General features: G+C 44.3%; 1 protein-coding gene across 2 annotated transcripts in view; it reads right to left on the reverse strand.

Annotated features, from left to right (window-relative positions):
• The window catches only part of LOC139542088 (methylenetetrahydrofolate reductase (NADPH)-like), a 35,620-nt gene that overhangs the window by 13,197 nt on the left and 400 nt on the right, over nucleotides 1-22,023 (reverse strand). The window contains exons 2-5 of one of the 2 annotated variants that reach the window (XM_071347119.1): nucleotides 14,063-14,317; nucleotides 12,609-12,847; nucleotides 622-732; nucleotides 177-370 (exon numbers count right to left, since the gene is read on the reverse strand). In XM_071347119.1, coding sequence (XP_071203220.1) covers nucleotides 177-370; nucleotides 622-732; nucleotides 12,609-12,847; nucleotides 14,063-14,313 — 795 coding nt within the window. In that variant the 5' untranslated portion in view covers nucleotides 14,314-14,317. The remainder of the gene's footprint in view (nucleotides 1-176; nucleotides 371-621; nucleotides 733-12,608; nucleotides 12,848-14,062; nucleotides 14,318-22,023) is intronic. The other variant, XM_071347121.1, reaches the window with a different exon arrangement.

The raw sequence follows: 22,023 nt of genomic DNA on the forward strand, positions 1-22,023 counted from the left end.
ACAAATACTTTAGAAAATCATTTCAAATACTTTAGCTGTGCTTGGTTGAGATTGCCTTTTTAAAATTAAGCAAACCCCGCCCACCAGGCACTCCAAACATATACTGCCCCTTATGGGAAAATGTCCCCTTGTCCGATGAATAATGTCTCGTTTTGGTATCGTCCCGGCCTTAGTACCTGGATAGGGAAGATGCCTGGTAGGATGGGGCAGGTGATTCCTATGGCCCTGCAATCTCTGACAAACTTGAGGAAGGTGTCGGCCCGGAAGAAGAGCTGGGTGATGATGAAGTCTGCACCGGCGTCCACTTTCTCCTTCAGGTGTCTCAGGTCCTCATCGTAGCCCTCTGCCTCTGGGTGGCCAGTAGGGTAGCCTGCCACAATAAATGAGTTTTAATGTGCAGTGTGTGTGTGTACAGGTCACATTTTACCAACAACTTGAAGGACTAAATGGCTTTACGGGAGATAAAATGCTCACATCGTATAAGTAGGTACAACAGCCTACTTTAAAGTCCTCCACAAATAACCTGATGAAAGGATATCATTACTATAAAATGACAAAATGCTGAAGCTTTGTAAAAAGAGAAAAAGAAAAGACAAATACGTAATTTTGCATCAATCATACCAGCCACACAGATGTCGAAGTAGTCATCAAACTCGCAGCGGATGTGTTTGACCAGGTCTGTGGCGTAGTTGAAGCCCCCTTCTTCCTCTTCCCAGTCAGCCCCTACGGGATCTATAAAGAGATCAGGTAAAACATGGTGTTCAAAGGGAATTTGTCACAATAAGACGTAGCTACACTTAAAAATATAAAAACGCAAGATGCAACAATTTCAAAGATTTTACTAAGTTACAGTTCGGTGAAATCAGTCAATTGAAATACATTCATTAGGCCCTAATCTATGATTTCACATGACTGGGAATACAGATATGCATCTGTTGGTCAAAGTTATACCTTAAAAGAGTATATTTTTTGGATCAGAAAACCAGTCCATCTGGTGTGACCACCATTTGCCTCGTTATGGTATGGTTATGGTAAGGTGGCGCCGACAGACATGGCAGCTCTGCTTCTAGCTCGTAAGCAACTTCGCAGTATTTCGGTTTTTGTGTGTTATTTCTTACATTATTAGCCCAGAATGTTTGTGTTATTACATACAACCAGAAATAACGTTTGAATATCAGAGTGGTGGTAACTCACCAGCATTACGACGAGGAATACAACTTTGCTGAATTGGATCCTTTGTTCAGACCCCCCAGGGCAATTAACTTTTCCCAGAAGCTGCTCCAAGACGCCGCCAGCGGAGAAGAAGTATTCGGAGTGGACTTCTAGTCCCACTCAGGAGGCGGGCACACCATCCACCGCTTCCGAGTATATTACTCGCTAATGTTCAGTCTCTGGACAATAAAGTAGACAAGCTCAGGGCGAGGATCTCCTTCCAGAGAGACTTCAGGGACCGTAACAGCCAGCTGGGTTCTCAGTTCACCGCGCAGACAGGAATAAAGAACTCTCCGGGAAGAAGAAGGGCGGGGATGTATGTTTCATGATTAACCACTCATAGTGTGATTGTGATAACATACAGACCCTCAAGTCCTTTTGCTCACCCGACCTAGAATACCTCACAATTAAATTCCGACTGCATTTCCTCCCAAAATAATTATCTTCGGTTAGTTAAAGCTGTGTATATTCCCCCTTAAGCCGATACTCCAACGGCCCTCAAGGAACTACACTGGACTTTATGCAAACCACATATTCTGAGGCTGCATTTATTGTATCTGGGGATTTTAACAAAGCAAATTTGAGGAAAACACTACCGAAGTTCTATCAAACACATGGACTGCAGTACTCACTTAGGAAAAACCCTCGAGATGCCTACAAGGCCCTCCCCCGCCCTCCCTTCGGTAAATCAGATCACGACTATTTTGCTCCTCCCTTCCTATAGGCAGAAACTCAAACAGGAAGTACCCGTGCTAAGGTCTATTCAACGCTGGTTTGACCAATTGGAATCAATGCTTTAAGATTATATTGATCACGCGGACTGGGATATGTTCCGGGTAGCCTCAGAGAATAATATTGACATTTACACAGACACAGTGACTGAGTTCATAAGCAACTGTATAGGGGATGTTGCTCCCATGGTGTCTATTAAAACCTACCCAAACCAGACACGGTGGATAGATGGCAGCATTCGCGCAAAACTGAAAGGGAAAACCAGCCACGTCGCGGACACCAACGTGTCCGCTCCCGGACACCAACGTGTCCGCTCCCAAACACCTTCTTCGCCCACTTCGAGGATAACACAGTGCCACCGACGCAACTGCTACCAAGGACTGTGGGCTCTCATTATCTGTGGCTGACGTGAGTAAGACATTTAAGCGGGTTAACCTTCGCAAGGCTGCCGGCCCAGACGGCATCCCTAGCTGCGTCCCCAGAGCATGCGCAGACCAGCTAGATCGAGTGTTAACGGACATATTCAATCTCTCCCTATACCAGTCTGCTGTCTGTCCCCACTTGCTTCAAGATGTCCATCTTAGTTCCTGTACCCAAGAAAGCAAAGGTAACTAAATGACCATCACCCTGTAGCACTCACTTCTGTCATCATGAAGTGCATTGAGAGGCTAGTTAAGGATCATATCACCTCTACCTTACCTGATACCCTAGACCCACTTCAATTTGCTTACCGCCCCAATAGATCCACAGACGATGGAATCGCTATTAGACTGCCCTATCCCATCTGGACAAGATGAATACCGACGTCAGAATCCTGTTCATTGACTATAGCTAAGCATTCAATACCATAGTATCCTCCAAGCTCATCATTAAGCGCAGGGCCCTGGGTCTGAACCCCGCCCTTTGCAACTGGGTCCTAGAACTCCTGACGGGCTGCCCCCAGGTGGTGAAAGTAGGAAACAACACCTCCACTTTGCTGATACTCAACACAGGGGCGTGCTCATCCCCCTCCTGTACCCCCTGCTCACCCATGACTGTGTGGCCACGCACATCTCCAACTCAATCTTCAAGTTTGCAGATGACACAACAGTAGCATAATTGAAAACCAACAATGACGAGACAGCCTACAGGGACGAGGTGAGGGCCCTAGCGGAGAGGCGCCAGGAAAATAACCTCTCCCTCAACGTCAACAAAACAAACAAGCTGATCGTGGACTTCAGGATACAGCAGAGGGAGCACACCCCTATTCACACCGACGGGACCGCAGGGGAGAAGGTTCCTCAGCGTACATATCACTGACAATCTGAAATGGTCCACCCACACAGACAGTGTGGTGAAGAAGGCACAACAGGGCTCTCCAGAGGGTGGTACAGTCTGCCCAACACATCACTGGGGCCACACTGACTGCCCTCGAGGACACCTACAGCACCCGATGTCACAGGAAGGCCAAACATTATCCAGAACACGAGGTCAGTAGAGGTGCATCAAAGCTGGGACAGAGAGACTGAAAAACAGCTTCTATCTCAAGGCCATCAGACTCTTAACTAGCCATCACTAACCGGCTACCACCCGGCTACTCAACCCTGCACCTTAGAGGCTGCTTCCTTATATACATAGACATGGAATCAATGGCCACTTTAATAATGTTAACAAACTGCTTTACTCATCTCATATGTACAGTGGGGAGAACAAGTATTTGATACACTGCCAATTTTGCAGGTTTTCCTACTTACAAAGCATGTAGAGGTCTGTAATTTTTATCATAGGTACACTTCAACTGTGAGAGATGGAATCTAAAACAAAAATCCAGAAAATCACATTGTATGATTTTTAAGTAATTAATTTGCATTTTATTGCATGACATAAGTATTTGATACATCAGAAAAGCAGAACTTAATATTTGGTACAGAAACCTTTGTTTGCAATTACAGAGATCATACGTTTCCTGTAGTTCTTGACCAGGTTTGCACACACTGCAGCAGGGATTTTGGCCCACTCCTCCATACAGACCTTCTCCAGATCCTTCAGGTTTCGGGGCTGTCGCTGGACAATACGGACTTTCAGCTCCCTCCAAAGATTTTCTTTTGGGTTCAGGTCTGGAGACTGGCTAGGCCACTCCAGGACCTTGAGATGCTTCTTACGGAGCCACTCCTTAGTTGCCCTGGCTGTGTGTTTCGGGTCGTTGTCATGCTGGAAGACCCAGCCACGACCCATCTTCAATGCTCTTACTGAGGGAAGGAGGTTGTTGGCTAAGATCTCGCAATACATGGCCCCATCCATCCTCCCCTCAATACGGTGCAGTCGTCCTGTCCCCTTTGCAGAAAAGCATCCCCAAAGAATGATGTTTCCACCTCCATGCTTCACGGTTGGGATGGTGTTCTTGGGGTTGTACTCATCCTTCTTCTTCCTCCAAACACGGCGAGTGGAGTTTAGACCAAAAAGCTCTATTTTTGAATCATCAGACCACATGACCTTCTCCCATTCCTCCTCTGGATCATCCAGATGGTCATTGGCAAGCTTCAGACGGGCCTGGACATGCGCCTGCTTGAGCAGGGGGACCTTGTGTGCGCTGCAGGATTTTAATCCATGACGGCGTAGTGTGTTACTAATGGTTTTCTTTGAGACTGTGGTCCCAGCTCTCTTCAGGTCATTGACCAGGTCCTGCCGTGTAGTTCTGGGCTGATCCCTCACCTTCCTCATGATCATTGATGCCCCACGAGGTGAGATCTTGCATGGAGCCCCAGACCGAGGGTGATTGACCATCATCTTGAACTTCTTCTATTTTCTTCTATTTTCTAATAATTGCGCCAACAGTTGTTGCCTTCTCACCAAGCTGCTTGCCTATTGTCCTGTAGCCCATCCCAGCCTTGTGCAGGTCTACAATTTTATCCCTGATGTCCTTACACAGCTCTCTGGTCTTGGCCATTGTGGAGAGGTTGGAGTCTGTTTGATTGAGTGTGTGGACAGGTGTCTTTTATACAGGTAACGAGTTCAAACAGGTGCAGTTAATACAGGTAATGAGTGGAGAACAGGAGGGCTTCTTAAAGAAAAACTAACAGGTCTGTGAGAGCCGGAATTCTTACTGGTTGGTAGGTGATCAAATACTTATGTCATGCAATAAAATGCAAATGAATTACTTAAAAATCATATAATGTGATTTTCTGGATTTTTGTTTTAGATTCCGTCTCTCACAGTTGAAGTGTACCTATGATAAAAATTACAGACCTCTACATGCTTTGTAAGTAGGAAAACCTGCAAAATCGGCAGTGTATCAAATACTTGTTCTCCCCACTGTATATACTGTAATCTACTCTATTTCAGTCAATGCCACTTTAAATGTGCGTTGTTGTGAACTGTTAGATACTACTGCATTGTTTATGATACCAAGATGGCATAGCAGTCAGACGTCCTTTGTCCTCGTCTTGTCGTGTCCCGTGTATATATATATATATTTACGTCTTTCTTCGCATATCTTTTATATATTTTATTTTCCAAAAACTCAACTTCAAAACACTCTCCTGCAACCCGCCTCACCAATTTAAATTTAAAAAGTATTATTTACCTCAAATCTGAAATCCACAATAGAAGCTAGCCAGAAGCTAACCAGAAGCTAGCAAGTTTACTGGCTAACGTTAGTATTCAGCTAACCACGGTTTGTGGTCATCAGCTATCCTTTAGCTCGAAAAGCTATCGGCAGTTTTGTACAACGCGACTCAGACCAGAGCATACCGGACCTATTTTCTCTTCATATCCCCGGATTTCAACCGCAAGCTCTGGACATTTACACCTGGATCTCGCAGCTAGCTAGCTGCTATCCGAGTGGCTATTGGCTTACGTCGGTCCCGGAGCAAACATCAATTATTCCGGAGCTAGCCAGCTGAAGAGTTCCATTCAGCCACTCCTGGGCTACAATCACCTATCCGGACCCGTTTTACTGCCAATGCGGAGCCCCACCGGGCCTTCACGACTGGACTACCGACGTTATCTGCCCGAGGGAGTTATCCAACTGGCCCCTCTGTTGCGACGTTACCTGAACGCCCATCTGCAACCCGCTAATCGTTAGCTGTCTTATCGGCTGCTATCTGAATAGGTCTATCGTACAATTTTTTCTTGGGTCATTATAACTATATCTATTTTACCAATTGGATTGATCCACTCTACCACACGGAACCCCACTAATCTTTCGACGGAAACGCACGAGGTGGCTAAAAACAGACCTCCATCCTATGCTAGCTTGCTACCGATGGCCTGGCTAGCTGTCTGAATCACCGTTACCCCAACCAACCTCACTACTCACTGGACCCTTATGATCACTCGACTAAATATGCCTCGCCTTAATGTTAATATACCTTGGCCATTGCTGTTTATTGGATTATTTCACTGTAGAGCCTCTAGCCTTGCTCATTATACCTTATCCAACCTTTCAGTTCCACCACCCACACATGCGATGACATCACCTGGTTTCAATGATGTTTCTAGAGACAATATCTCTCTCATCACTCAATACCTAGGTTTACCTCCACTGTAAACCACCATACCTTTGTCTGTACTTATCCTACTCCTCCTCTGGTGATGTAGAGGTGAATCCAGGCCCTGCAGTGCCTAGCTCCACTCCTATTCCCCAGGCGCTCTCTTTTGATGACTTCTGTAACCGTAATAGCCTTGGCTTCATGCATGTTAACATTAGAAGCCTCCTCCCTAAGTTTGTTTTATTCACTGCTTTAGCACACTCTGCCAACCCGGATGTTCTAGCCGAGTCTGAATCCTGGCTTAGGAAGACCACCAAAAATTCTGAAATCTCCATCCCCAACTACAACATTTTCAGACAAGATAGAACAGCCAAAGGGGGCGGTGTTGCAATCTACTGCAGAGATAGCCTGGAGAGTTCTGTCCTACTATCCAGGTCTGTACCCAAACAATTTGAACTTCTACTTTTAAAAATCCACCTCTAAAAACAAGTCTCTCACCGTTGCCACCTGCTATAGACCACCCTCTACCCCCAGCTGTGCTCTGGACACCATATGTAAACTGATTGCCCCCCATCTATCTTCAGAGCTTGTGCTGCTAGGCAACCTAAACTGGAACATGCTTAACACCCCAGCCACCCTACAATCTAAGCTTGATGCCTTCAATCTCACACAAATTATCAATTAACCTACCAGGTACCACCCCAAAGCCGTAAACACGGGCACCCTCATAGATATCATCCTAACCAACTTGTCCTCTAAATACACCTCTGCTGTTTTCAACCAAGATCTCAGCGATCACTGCCTCATTGCCTGCATCAGTAATGGTTCAGCGGTCAAACGACCTCCACTCATCACTGTCAAACGCTCCCTAAAACACTTCAGCGAGCAGGCCTTTCTAATCAACCTGGCCGGGGTATCCTGAAGGATATTGATCTCATCCCATCAGTAGAGGATGCCTGGTTATTTTTTTTTGAATGCCTCCCTCACCATATTAAATAAGCATGCCCCAATCAAGAAATGTAGAACCAGGAACAGATATAACCCTTGGTTCTCTCCAGACCTGACTGCCCTTAACCAACACAAAAACATCCTATGGCGTTCTGCATTAGCATCGAACAGCCCCCGTGATATGCAACTTTTCAGGGAAGCTAAAAACCAATATACACAGGCAGTTAGAAAAGCCAAGGCTAACTTTTTCAAGCAGAAATTTGCTTCCTGCAACAAACTCAAAAAAGTTCTGGGACACTGTAAAGTTCATGGAGAATAAGAACACCTCTTCCCAGCTGCCCACTGCACTGAGGATAGGAAACACTGTCACCACGATAAACCCACTATAATTGACAATTTCGATAAGCATTTTTCTACAGCTGGCCATGCTTTCCACCTGACTACCCTTACCCCGGTCAACAGCACTGCACCCCCCACAGCAACTCGCCCAAGCCTTCCCCATTTCTCCTTCTCCCAAATCGAGTCAGCTGATGTTCTGAAAGAGATGCAAAATCTGGAACCCTACAAATCAGCCGGGCTAGACGATCTGGACCCTTTCTTTCTAAAATTATCTGCCGAAATTGTTGCAACCCAAAGATTGCCAAAGATTGGAAAGCAGCTGCGGTCATCCCCCTCTTCAAGGGGGGACACACTCTTGACCCAAACTGCTACAGACCTATATCTATCCTACCCTGCCTTTCTACGGTCTTCGAAAGCCAAGTAAACAAACAGATAACAGACAATTTCGAATCCCACCATACCTTCTCCGCTATGCAATCTGGTTTCAGAGCTGGTCATGGGTGCACCTCAGCCACGCTCAAGGTCCTAAACGATATCTTAACCTCCATCGATAAGAAACAATACTGTGCACCCGTATTCATTGACCTGGCCATGTCTGTCGACTCTGTCAATCACCACATCCTCATCGGCAGACTCGATAGCCTTGGTTTCTCAAATGATTGCCTTGCCTGGTTCACCAACTACTTCTCTGATAGAGTTCAGTGTGTCAAATCGGAAGACCTGTTGTCCGGGCCTCTGGCAGTCTCTATGGGGGTGCCACAGGGTTCAATTCTTGGACCGACTCTCTCTGTATACATCAATGATGTCGCTCTTGCTGCTGGTGAGTCTCTGATCCACCTCTACGCAGACGACACCATTCTGTATACTTCTGGCCCTTCTTTGGACACTGTGTTAACAACCCTCCAGACGAGCTTCAATGCCATACAACTCTCCTTCCGTGGCCTCCAATTGCTCTTAAATACAAGTAAAACTAAATGCACGCTCTTCATCCGATCGCTGCCTGCACCTGCCCGCCCGTCCAGCATCACTACTCTGGATGGTTCTGACTTAGGTAATTGTAGTTGTCCACATATTCTAGGTGTCTGGTTAGACTGTAAACTCTCCTTCCAGACTCACATCAAACATCTCCAATCCAAAGTTAAATATAGAATTGGCTTCCTATTTCGCAACAAAGCATCCTTCACTCATGCTGCCAAACATACCCTTGTAAAACTGACCATCCTACCTATCCTCGACTTCGGCGATGTCATTTACAAAATAGCCTCCAATACCCTACTCAATCAATTGGATGCAGTCTATCACTGTGCCATCCGTTTTGTCACCAAAGCCCTATATACTACCCACCACTGCGACCTGTACGCTCTCGTTGGCTGGCACTCGCTTCATACTCGTCGCCAAACCCACTGGCTCCAGGTCATCTACAAAACCCTGCTAGGTAAAGTCCCCCCTTATCTCAGCTCGCTGGTCACCATAGCAGCACCCACCTGTAGCACACGCTCCAGCAGGTATATCTCTCTGGTCACCACTAAAACCAATTCTTCCTTTGGCCGCCTCTCCTTCCAGTTCTCTGCTGCCAATGACTGGAACGAACTACAAAAATCTCTGAAACTGGAAACACTTATCTCCCTCACTAGCTTTAAGCACCAGCTGTCAGAGCAGCTCATAGATTACTGCACCTGTACATAGCCCATCTATAATTTAGCCCAAACAACTACCTCTCCCTCTACTGTATTTATTTATTTTGCTCCTTTGCACCCCATTATTTCTCTCTCTACTTTGCACATTCTTCCACTGCAAATCTACCATTCCACTGTTTTACTTGCTATATTGTATTTACCTCACCACCATGGCCTTTTTTTGCCTTTACCTCCCTTATCTCACCTCATTTGCTCACATTGTATATAGACTTATATTTCTACTGTATGTTTGTTTTACTCCATGTGTAACTCTGTGTTGTTGTGTGTCGAACTGCTTTGCTTTATCTTGGCCAGGTCGCAATTGTAAATGAGAACTTGTTCTCAACTTTCCTACCTGGTTAAATAAAGGTGAAATAAATAAAAATGCTGGAGCTAGGAACACCAGCATTTCGCTACACCCGCAATTTAATCTGATAAATATCATTCATCATCATGGTATCTCTGTGCATGCAAATCGCCATCGACAAAATCAATTGTTTCCGTAGCTTATGCCTACCCATACCATAACCCGACCTCCACCATGGGGCACTCTGTTCACAGCGGTGACATCAGCAAACCGCTCGCCCACACAACGCAATACACGCTGTCTGCCATCTGCCCGGTACAGTTGAAACCGGGATTTATCCGTGAAGAGCACACTTCTCCAGCGTACCAGTGTCCATCGAAGGTGAGCATTTGCCCACTGAAGTCGGTTACGATGCTGAACTGCAGTCAGGTCAAGACCCTGGTGAGGACGACAAGCTTCTCTGAGATTGTATAGAAATTCTTTGGTTGTGCAAACCCAGTTTCATCAGCTGTCCAGGTGGCTGGTCTCAGACGATCCTGCAGGTAAAGAAGCCAGATGTGGAGGTCCTGAGATGGAGTGGTTACACGTGGTCTGCGCTTGTGAGGCCAGTTGGACATTATGCCAAATTCTCTAAAACAACATTTATGGTAGAGGAATGAACATTCAATTCTCTGGCAACAGCTCTGGTGGACATTTCTGCAGTCAGCTTGCCAATTGCACACTCCCTCAAAACTTGATACGTGACAAAACTGTACATTGTAGAGGGGCCTTTTATTGTCCCCAGCACAAGGTGCATCTGTGTAATGACCATGTTGTTTAAATCAGCTTCTTAAAATATGTCAACCCTGTCAGGTGGATAGATTATCTTGGAAAATGAGAAACGCTCACTCACAGGGACTTAAACTAATTTGTGCATAAAGTTTGAGCAAAATAAGTTTTTTGTGCATACGGAACATTTCTGGGATCTTTTACTTCACCTCATAAAACATGTGACGAACACTTTACATGTTGCGTTTATATTTTTGCTCAGTATACACTACCGGTCAAAAGTTTTATTACACCTACTCATTCAAGGGTTTTTCATTTATTTGTACTATTTTCTACATTGTAGAATAATAGTGAAGACATCAAAACGATGAAATAACACATATGGAATCATGTAGTAACCAAAGAAAGTGTTAGACAAATCAAAATATATTTTATATTTCAGATCCTTCAAAGTAGCCACCCTTTGCCTTGATGACAGCTTTGCACACTCTTGACATTCTCACAACCAGCTTCATGAGGTTGTCACCTGGAATGCATTTCAATGAACAGTTGTTTCCATCTCATTTCTTTCCATCTTAATGCGTTTGAGCCAATCAGTTGTGTTGTGACAAGGTAGGGGGGGTATACAGAAGATAGCCATATTTGGTTAAAGAACAAGTCCATATTATGGCGAGAACAGCTCAAATAAGCAATGAGAAACGACAGTCCATCATTACTTTAAGACATGTCAGTCGATGAGGAAAATTTGAAATACTTTGAAAGTTTCTTCAAGTGCAGTCACAAAAACCATCAAGCGCGATGATGAAACTGGCGCTCATGGGGACCGCCATAGGAAAGGAAGAACCAGAGTTACCTCTGCTGCAGAGGATAAGTTCATTAGACTTTCCAGCCTCAGAAATTGCAGCCCAAATAAATGCTTCAGAGTTCAAGTAACAGACACATCTGAACATCAACTGTTCAGAGGTAACTGTGTGAATCAGTCCTTCATGGTCGATTTGCTGCAAAGAAACCACTACTAAAGGACACCAATAAGAAGAAGAGACTTGCTTGGGCCAAGAAACACGAGCAATGGACATTAGACTGGTGGAAATCTGTCCTTTGGTCTGATGAGTACAAATTGGAGATTTTTGGTTCCAACCGCCGTGTCTTTGTGAGACGCGGTGTGGGTGAACACGTGTATTTCCCACCGTAAAGCATGGAGGAGGTGGTGTTATGGTGTGGAGGTGCTTTGCTGGTGACACTGTCTGTGATTTATTTAGAATTCAAGGCACACAACCAGCATGGCTACCACAGCATTCTGCAGCGATACGCCATCCCATCTGGTTTGGGCTTAGTGGGCCTATCATTTGCGATGGTTTGGGATGAGTCGGAACGCAGAGTGAAGGAAAAGCAGCCAACAAGTGCTCAGCAAATGTGAGAACTCCTTCAAGACTGTTGGAAAAGCATTCCAGGTGAATGTGGTTGAGAGAATGCCAAGAGTGTGCAAAGCTGTCATCAAGGCAAAGGGTGGCTATTTGAAGAATCTCAAATATATTTTGATTTGTGTAACACTTTTTTGGTTACTACATGATTCCATGTGTTATTTCATCGTTTTGATATCTTCACTATTATTCTACAATGTAGAAAATAGTAAAAATAAAGAAAAACCCTTGAATGAGCGGGTGTTCTAAAACTTTTGACGGGTAGTGTAGTTTCCATGTCCCTCTTGAAAAACGCTTCTTCTCAATGAGAAAAATCTGGATAAATAAGGGTTAAACTGAGACTCAACGATATGATTTTAGCACAAGCCACAATGTGAACCAAAAAAATTGCAGTGAGAGCGATGCATGAGGCTGTAATTGTGAGCGATATGACATGGCCATGAGCAGCAATATGAACAAACATTTTTGCACATGTGCACAGGAATTCACTTCATTAAAAAAAATATCAGGCAGACCCTCAGGCTATTGGAATACAATACCAAAGCGCACACACAAACACTCCTACAATAGACTAACCATGCTCTGGGTAGAAGAGCAGGGTTGTCCCTAAGATCTAGGATCAGCTCACCCTACCCAAATTCTAACCTTAACCGTTAAGAGGAAAATATGACAACTGCCCTTAGACCTGTGCCTATGTGCAACGTAGGCACAGGTCTACTACTCGATGTGGCCCTACCTCCTCTTAGAGCCATGATATTCTTCAGGCCAAGGTGTTTGGCTTTGCTCAGGTACCCAGTGATCTTTTCTTTGGTCTGGTTGCAGCAGGTCAGGTGCAGGACGCTCTCCAGGCCACAGTAGTTGACCGCTGTGCTGGCAATCATCATAGAGGAGGTCTCCTTGTCCGAACCTGGGTCCCCCGCCGGATGCCAGGTAATATCTATGAACAGGGGCCCCCCAGAGCCCATGCGATCAAATCTGAATGGGAAAAATGGGAGAGAGAAGATGTGGTTAGTTAGTAGCTGCTTTTAGCAACTAGTATTTACACGTCACTAGCGTTGCTGGGAATTGGCTGGCAAAAAAACAGAATAGTCCACCGGAAGTTCAATACATTTCCATTTCAAATGTCGATTGTCTGTAGGCTTGGTCCTTATGTGTTGGTCCCGTGTGGCTCAGTTGGTAGAGCATGGCGCTTGCAACGCCAGGGTTGTGGGTTCATTCCACACGGGGGGACCAGGATGAATATGTATGAACTTGTATGAACTTTCCAATTTGTAAGTCGCTCTGGATAAGAGCGTCAGCTAAAAAATGACTTAAATGTTATGCATGAATTTGAGAAGAAAAAAAACATGTATTTTTAGCATATAATTAAACAGAATTTCCAAACGTGGATCTGTTGTAGATGCATGCAGCAACTCCTCAACTAGGTCAAATCCTCTCTGCTTACCTCATGTCAAAATAAAGTCCCTCACAAGTCCTTGCTTTTTTTGTGCATGTATGGCACACATTCATGATGTAAGTGTAGAGAAATTGGGTCAACAACAGACCAACGTTTGGAAAGTCTGTTTAATGTATGTTCTATTAGATGTTTTTTCTCAATTTCCCTCCTGCATAAGGACCAATCCTACAGACAATCGGGAGAGTAAGTAAACTATTCCGGCAGACTATTCCGTTTTTTTGCAAGCTAATTCCTAGTAATGCTAGTGTGTAAATACTAGTGTTGCTAAAAGTAAGTAGTTAGTTAGCAGTATAGCGAGCAGATCCAAACCACTTGCTTACAGCTGCACTAGGAACGGACAGGCTTCCTGTGTAGATTAAGACAACGTGGAGCCGGCGCAAGATATGGCTCGGAAAACGTACCTCAATCCAGGAATGAGAAATACGGTGTACTCCGAAATTGTCCGATTATCCCAACTGTTACAGAGAATATTGAACAACTGCTAAAAACTATCAGTTATACAATCTTCTCGGTGTAACAGTTGGGATAATGGGACAATTCGCAGTACAATGCATTTCTCATCCCTGGATCGAGGTACATTTTCCAAGCCATATCTCGCGCGGGCTCCGCTGTGTCTTAATCTACACGGGAACCCTGTCCGTTCCTAGTGCAGCTAGCTGCTAATGTCAAACTCTGACCTCGTTTTGAGTTACTAGCTAGAACAAGCCAACGGCGAATGAGTTTTAGCTACAGACCTAGAGACGAGATTGACAGCCCCACTGGCAGTACGAGGGGGGAAGAACTCTAGGGAAAACCAGTGGTCGCCTGACTCTGTCCGCCGGCGCATCTTGTCCCATAGCCTTTCCGTGCGATAGGCAGCCAACACAGGCGTCGAGGAGCGAGAGCTCTCCTTGGAACTCTCGCCGCCGCTGTTGCTCGTGCCACTCGAGTCGCTTTTGGTGCATGTTCGCCAGGTGTCGTCGACTCTCTGCACATCATTCACCATGCTGCTGCAGAATAAAAACAATGTTTGACTCCCAAACTGTCCTGAGTGTGCTTAAACAGAGAGAGAGATCTTCACTCTCACACACACAAATGGGCATTCCTGGTGAAAACGTGAAAGACATGCTAGCCAGCATGCAACACTGCTTGCTAGCTAGCTGTTGTTGAACAGAATGTATGTAGGTAAATTAGAGACAAGTGTACAAGAATATATGATTTGCACATGTAAAATATGAGTATAATCAGTTTTGTAGTGGCAAAAAATATTTGCAAACATGTAACTTATTTTGAGAATAAATGCTGATCTTAATTTTCTTTGTACATAAAGTTTCCACCATTGTTTCCTATGACCAAAAATAGTTTCTGGACATCAGAACAGCTATCACTAACCCCATTTGGACGAGGACTTCTACTTCAATGAGTCGGAGGCGAAAGACATATTGATTATCCCGGACCAGGCCCGAATCCCAGACACTCGTAGAAGGCGCTGTAGAGGCTGGCATGTGGGCACCCCGGTGCGACTATGACGGCGAAATAATAAAATCGCTTCTACCCTCTGTTCTATTGGTGAAAGTGAAATCGCTGGAGACTAAACTGGACAAGCTCCGAATGAGACCATCCTATCAACAGGACATTAAGAACTGTAATATACTTATATGTTTCTCTGAGTCATGGCTGAACAAGCATATGGATAATATACAGTTGAAGTCGGAAGTTTACATACACCTTAGCCAAATACATTTAAACTCAGTTTTTCACACTTCCTGACATTTAATCCCAGTAAAAATTCCCTGTCTTAGGTCAGTTAGGATCACCACTTTATTTTAAGAATGTGAAATGTCAGAATAATAGTATAGAGAATGATTTATTTCAGCTTTTATTTATTTCATCACAATCCCAGTGGGTCAGAAGTTTACATACACTCAATTAGTATTTGGTAGCATTGCCTTTAAATTGTTTAACTTCGGTCAAACGTTTTGGGTAGCCTCCCACAAGGTTCCCACAATAAGTTCGGTGAATTTTGGCCCATTCCTCCTGACAGCGCTGGTGTAACAGTCAGGTTTGTAGGCCTCCTTGCTCGCACACGCTTTTTTTCAGTTCTGCCCACAATTATTCTATAGGATTGAGGTCAGGGCTTTGTGATGGCCACGCCAATACCTTGACTTTGTTGTCCTTAAGCCATTTTGCCACAACTTTGGAAGTATGCTTGGGGTCATTGTCCATTTGCACCCAAGCTTTAACTTCCTAACTGATGTCTTGAGATGTTGCTTCAATATATCCACATAATTTTCACTCCTCATGATGCCATTATTTTGTTAAGTGCACCAGTCCCTCCTGCAGCAAAGAAATCCCACTACGCCCTACGCCCACTATAAGAAATCCCACTACGCCCTACAACGAACCATCAAACAGGCAAAGCGTAAATACAGGACTATGATCGAAACTTACTACATTGGCTCTCACGCTCGTCGGAGGTGGCAAGGCTTGGAAACTTTCACAGATTACAAAAGGGAAACCCAGCCAAGAGCTGCCCAGTGACGAGTCTACCAGCAGAGTTCAATGCCTTCTTTGCTCACTTCGAGGCAAGCAACACTGAACCATGCGTGAGAGCACCAGCTGTTCCGGGCGACTGTATGATCGCGCACTCCGTAGCCGATGTGAGTAAGACCTTTCAAACAGGTTCAACATTCACAAGGCTGCAGGGCCAGATGGATTACCAGGACGCATTCGCAGTGCATGTGCTGACCAGATGGCAAGTATTTTCACTGACATTTTCAACCTCTTTCTGACCCATTCTGGAATACCCACATGTTTCAAGCAAACCACCATAGCCCTTAGAAAGAAAGCCACGGGGCGGTAGTCTAAATGACTACCGCCCCATAGCACTCACATCTGTACCCATGAAATGATTTGAAAGGCTGGTCATGGCTCACACCATCATCCCAGACACACTTTCCCACCTGGACAAAAGGAACACCTACGTGAGAGTACTGTTCATTGACTATAGCTCAGCGTTCAACACCATAGTGCCCTCCAAGCTCCTCACTAAGCTTAGGACACCTCCCTCTGCAACTGGATCCTTGACATCCTGATGGCCACCCCCAGGTGGTGAGGGTAGGCAACAACACATCTGCCACGCTGACCCTCAACACAAGAGCCACTCAGGAGTGTGTGCTCAGTCCCCTCCTGTACTCCCTACCATGACTGTGTGGCCACGCACAACTCCAACGCCATCATTAAGTTTGGCGACAAAACAACGGTGGCAGGCCTGATCACCGACGATGATGACAGCCTATTAGGGAGGTGGTCAGAGACTTGGTAGTCTGGCACCAGGACAACAACAACTCCCTCAGCATGGGCAAGACAAAAGGTGTTTATCATGGACTACAGGAAATGGAGGGTCGAACATGCCGAAATTCACTTCGACAGGGCTGTAGTAGAGAAGGTCAAGAGCTTCATGTTCCTTGGTGTCCACATCACTAAGGAACTATTATGATCTAAACACCAACACAGCTGACAATGCCCCTACCCCCCCAGGAGGCTGAACATATTTGGCATGGGCCCTCTTATCCTCAAAAAGTTCTACAGCTGCACCATTGAGAGCATCTTGACTGGCTGCATCACCGCTTGGTATGGCAATTGCTCAGCATTCGACTGCAAGGCACTACAGAGGGTAGTGCGTACTGCCCAGTACATCACTGGGGCCATACTCCTTGCCATCCAGGACCTCTATACCAGGCGGTGTCAGACAAAGGCCCTAAAAATATTCAAAGACTCAAACCACCAAGCACAAATGCAATGATATACATTTTATTGGCTTGCTATATGAGCTGCTTTTCCTGAAAATGTCTATCTGACATAGCTAGCTGGTTGTTGTTGTAGTGCAATGTCCATTAAATGTTACAGCCCCAACATGACCATGTAGTCATGCATCTGCAGACCGGCGAGGAGGAGAAAAGCCTGCTTTGGGTGAGATAGCTAGCTAGTTGATGTTGTTCTAGCTATAATATTAGATCACATTTACAGGAAATGCAGCTCAAATAGCAAGCCAATTACAATGATAGACATTTTTTGGTTTGACATCTAGGTATCTAATCATTTTTTTTTATATAGCTGTAGCAGTTTGCTCTCATCTCGTCTGGGCAACAGCCAAATCGTCTAATCTCCTAATCTTCTTTCCCATCCCCTCGTCTTGATTCTACAGGGAGCAAGCCTTTTCTCTTCAAAACATCATTAGCAAGCTAGCTAATGTTAGCCAACTTGAGCATAGATCTCAGCTTGCTAACTAGCAAAGCCAACCAACTGTCTACAAACCAAATATACACAGAGCAAACAATTATTTCCTAAACTAATGTTAGTCTCAAGCATTTGAAAAGTACATAGCTAGACCTATTGCTCTGTTACACAATGTAAGAACCACTGGATACAGGCTAGCCAGAACGCTGTAATGCTAGCTAGCTAACCAGCCATGTTATTTCGATTAAGAGGAGGCAATGCCTTTCTGTAGCTTTCAAATTCAGTTAATATCATTTAGTAATTTTAACACATTTGATCCATATTAGCACAGTGGAAAACGTGCTTCCAGACCAGAACCCTAGCACCCTGTTTGAAAGCACATTCCAGAATGACAACACCTCACCTTATTGGTCAGGAGAATATGCCCGCCCACCAGAGCTCTCTTATTCTTCTCTGCGTTACATTTTTATTGGCAGATCGCAACCAACTGACAGGTGCATACACCGCCACCTACTGTACTGGAGTGAGAGGCCGGTCACAACCTAACTAACCCTGAATAAAAGAATTCCCTACAAACCTCACTACTACCATCATCCCCATCCAAAATACCACATAATTCCCATTCCATCCAACCTCTGACCCTATCAAACAACCTCTCCCTTTCTGTTCCCATTATATGACACCATCTCCCGTACAGATTTCCTTGTACTATAGAAATGTCAGCCCTTACTACTTTTATCCCATTATCTCTGCCAGCAATCTAATACATTTTTCCAAATCAATGTTTTAATTTCCCCAACTGCACCTGTATATCCACAATATTATTTCCCCAGTTTTTTTTGCTATTATATCTACTATATAATTTCCATAAACTGTATTCGCCAGAATCCAACAGAACTTAATTGTTATACCATTTATTTGTAAGCCCAACAGCATCATTATTTTTTAACCATAAATCCTCACGTTCTGACTTTCCAGATCTTAAACTACAGGAACTGACGCAGAATCCCAACATATTACTACTCTTCCTGGTTGCACCTCCTATTGCAATCCAACAATTATTGCAACCATTTCTGTTGAATATACAGATAGATAATTTGATAGTCTCCAGCATAGATTAACATCCAACTCAGGAATAAACACACCTGCGGTCTTCCAGTTCACGGGATCCTTTGAACCATCTGTACACACATCAAGGCAAGAATCAAACTGAATACTAACATATTGATCCACTACTGTTCCTACACTATCTTCTTCACACCACTGTTTCTTTTCTTCGATCAGGCTTACAGTAGATTAACATGTGGTCTTGTATAAAACCACAGTGGCACATTTCCTATTGCTACATGTAACCGATGTGAAATGGCTAGCTAGTTAGCGGTGGTGCGCGCTAATAGCGTTTCAATCGGTGACGTCACTCGCTTTGAGACCTTGAAGTAGTGGTTCCCCTTGCTCTGCAAGGGCCACGGCTTTTGTGGCACGATGGGTAACGATGCTTTGTGGGTGACTGTTGTTGATGTGTGCAGAGGGTCCCTGGCTCGCGCCCGGGTCGGGGCGAGGGGACGGACTAAAGTTAAACTGTTACATACAGATGGCCCTATAACAAGGTCCCTGAGTCCATATTCATCAACCCTTTTCCCAATCTCTGGGCCAAAACACCTCTTTAGATATCGTTCATTATTCCCAGCAGTCTTCCAATACTGTCAGTGCAGCATGATCTACCGTACTACACTTCAGTCTTGCCCAGTATGCCAGAGCTAGCTTAACTCATCTAAGGGATAGAGGCATTTCCCCAGTATCTACTTGTAAAGCCTCAAACGGTGTAGTTCTAAAATGTACCAGTGCACATCCTGAGTGCCCTTGCTTGCATCCTATCAAGGCACAACAGCGATGTAAAAGCAGCAGAACCATATTCAAAGCGCCCATAATCTACGGACGATCTCATCAAAGTACAATAAATATTCAGTAAAGATTGCCTATCTGCCCCCCAATCAAGCCCAACTATTGTCCTCATAAGATGTAATACCTTCTTACCTTTAGTCTCAATACAGGTAATATAACGTCTCCATGTAAGCTTTTCATCAAACCATAGCCCCAAATACTTCAATTCTGTTACCCTTTCCATTCGTTCTCCATATTATCGAACACTGACATCTTCCTTCATCTTTTTGTTAGCAAACAACATGTGGAAAGATATAGATACACAGATAACTTGAAACACCATGATAAGGACCATTATTTTACTGCTACAACAGCACCTTGCATTTTCTCTATTACATAAGGAATATTTCTCCCTCTTTTCCAAATGGCACCACCATCTGCATATAAGGCCGCCCCTATACCCTGTCCGATATCCCCAAAGATACAGTATCATCAATCATCCATGTGAATAAGATAGGACTAATAGCACTACCTTGTGGAGTTCCATTTTCCACCTCGTATTCTCTTGATAACTCTGATCCCATCCTGACATGGAAGGTTCAGTCAAATAAGAAATCCATAATCCAGTTGTGCATTCACCCACTAATACCCTTTCCATTTCATCAGTAGGCCTTCCCATAACATTGTATAATATGCTTTTTCAATGTCAAAATATACTATTGATATCACTTCCTTCCTTGCCAAAGCTTTGGTCAACTCAGTACTAACTGTAACCAATGCATTAAGGGTAGTCCTTCCTTTTCTGAATCCACTCGGGTATAGACTTAGAACCTTTTGTTCCAGAAAATACAACAATCTGCCTTCAACTTTTCCATTAATTGACTGGTGTTCAACCTTCCCAAGTTCTCTCACGTCACCCCGCTCCTCCGCTCTCTCCACTGGCTTCCAGTTGAAGCTCGCATCCGCTACAAGACCATGGTGCTTGCCTACGGAGCTGTGAGGGGAACGGCACCTCCGTACCTTCAGGCTCTGATCAGGCCCTACACCCAAACAAGGGCACTGCGTTCATCTACCTCTGGCCTGCTCGCCTCCCTACCTCTGAGGAAGTACAGTTCCCGCTCAGCCCAGTCAAAACTGTTCGCTGCTCTGGCACCCCAATGGTGGAACAAACTCCCTCACGACGCCAGGTCAGCGGAGTCAATCACCACCTTCCGGAGACACCTGAAACCCCACCTCTTTAAGGAATACCTAGGATAGGATAAAGTATTCCTTCTAACCCCCCCCTCCCCCTTAAAAGAGTTAGATGCACTATTGTAAAGTGGTTGTTCCACTGGATATCATAAGGTGAATGCACCAATTTGTAAGTCGCTCTGGATAAGAGCGTCTGCTAAATGACTTAAATGTAAATGTAAACTTACATCAAATTTGCTGCTTGCATATTATTATTTTTTTTACCACTACAAAACTTTCGCCACAGGTTAGTCGCTAAATTAGTGCCAAAACAGATTTGACATCGGCAAATGTAGTTTTGATTCAGCCCATACTCTACACAGACCGGTCAGCATTACCAATCTGCAGTAGACCTATATGCAAATAGACCATTGCCATATATGGATCTGTGCCCTTTACTTTGAACTTACAACTGTGGTTCTTAGTAGATGTGCTTGTTTTGAGATCAAAACAAGAGCAGCATGTAGTCACGTGTGCACATTTTGTTCTTATCCTTTGCTAGTGAGTTATTAGCCCAGTTATAGTATATTTGTAGTCAGTAATAGGGGAGTGATTGCTGCCTACAAGACCACAACACGTGTACATTTTTAGACATTTTTGAATAGCCAGTCAAGTAAAGAGCTTTTGTCTTAAAGGGGCAATGTTGTATTTTGAGACAGGCTATTAGCTACTTAGCTTATTCAAGCCTAAGGGTAGCACCATTTGTCTGATTCTCTGTAATTGTATTGGAATAATAATGTATTTTATTTTGAAAAAGTGGCTTCTTGAATCAAACATCCTTTTCTGTCACCTCCTTGTCTGAAGGACAAGTTGATAAACAGGTTAATGTTAAACCCTGCATGTTTTTTTTTCTCAAATGTCTTATGGAATGTAGACCTACATCGAACGCCACACATTGACGACTACTGTAGGCTGAATGATTGAACAGCCATTTACATTTTAAAATGCTATGGGATGCATTTTCATCATTTTTTTTATTTTTATGGTAGGCCACTCTGGTAGGCCTATATTATGATCAATTAGCCACAGTAGCCTACTTGGCCACTGTTAAAACTAACTTAAAGCGGGTACAGCCTCTGCGCTCACAGTAAACGCGCGCAGGAAGTTTCACAGAATTTTCACAAGGTTCAAGTTTGTGCTCAGCAGATCTGAAAATTGCTTAACGTTACTGCAGAAAAAAAAGTAGTGACCATTGCTTGAAAGTGTTGTTGCATTTATTCTCAAAATAAGTTAAATGTTTGCTAATATTTTTTGCCACTACAAAACTGATTATATAGGTGCAACTCATATTTTACATGTGCAAATCATACTTTACATGCTTGTACACTTAACGTTATGTCTCTAATTTACCTTAATAAGAACTATC

Source organism: Salvelinus alpinus, chromosome 17 (genome assembly GCF_045679555.1).
Source record: "Salvelinus alpinus chromosome 17, SLU_Salpinus.1, whole genome shotgun sequence".
NCBI lineage: Eukaryota > Metazoa > Chordata > Actinopteri > Salmoniformes > Salmonidae > Salvelinus > Salvelinus alpinus.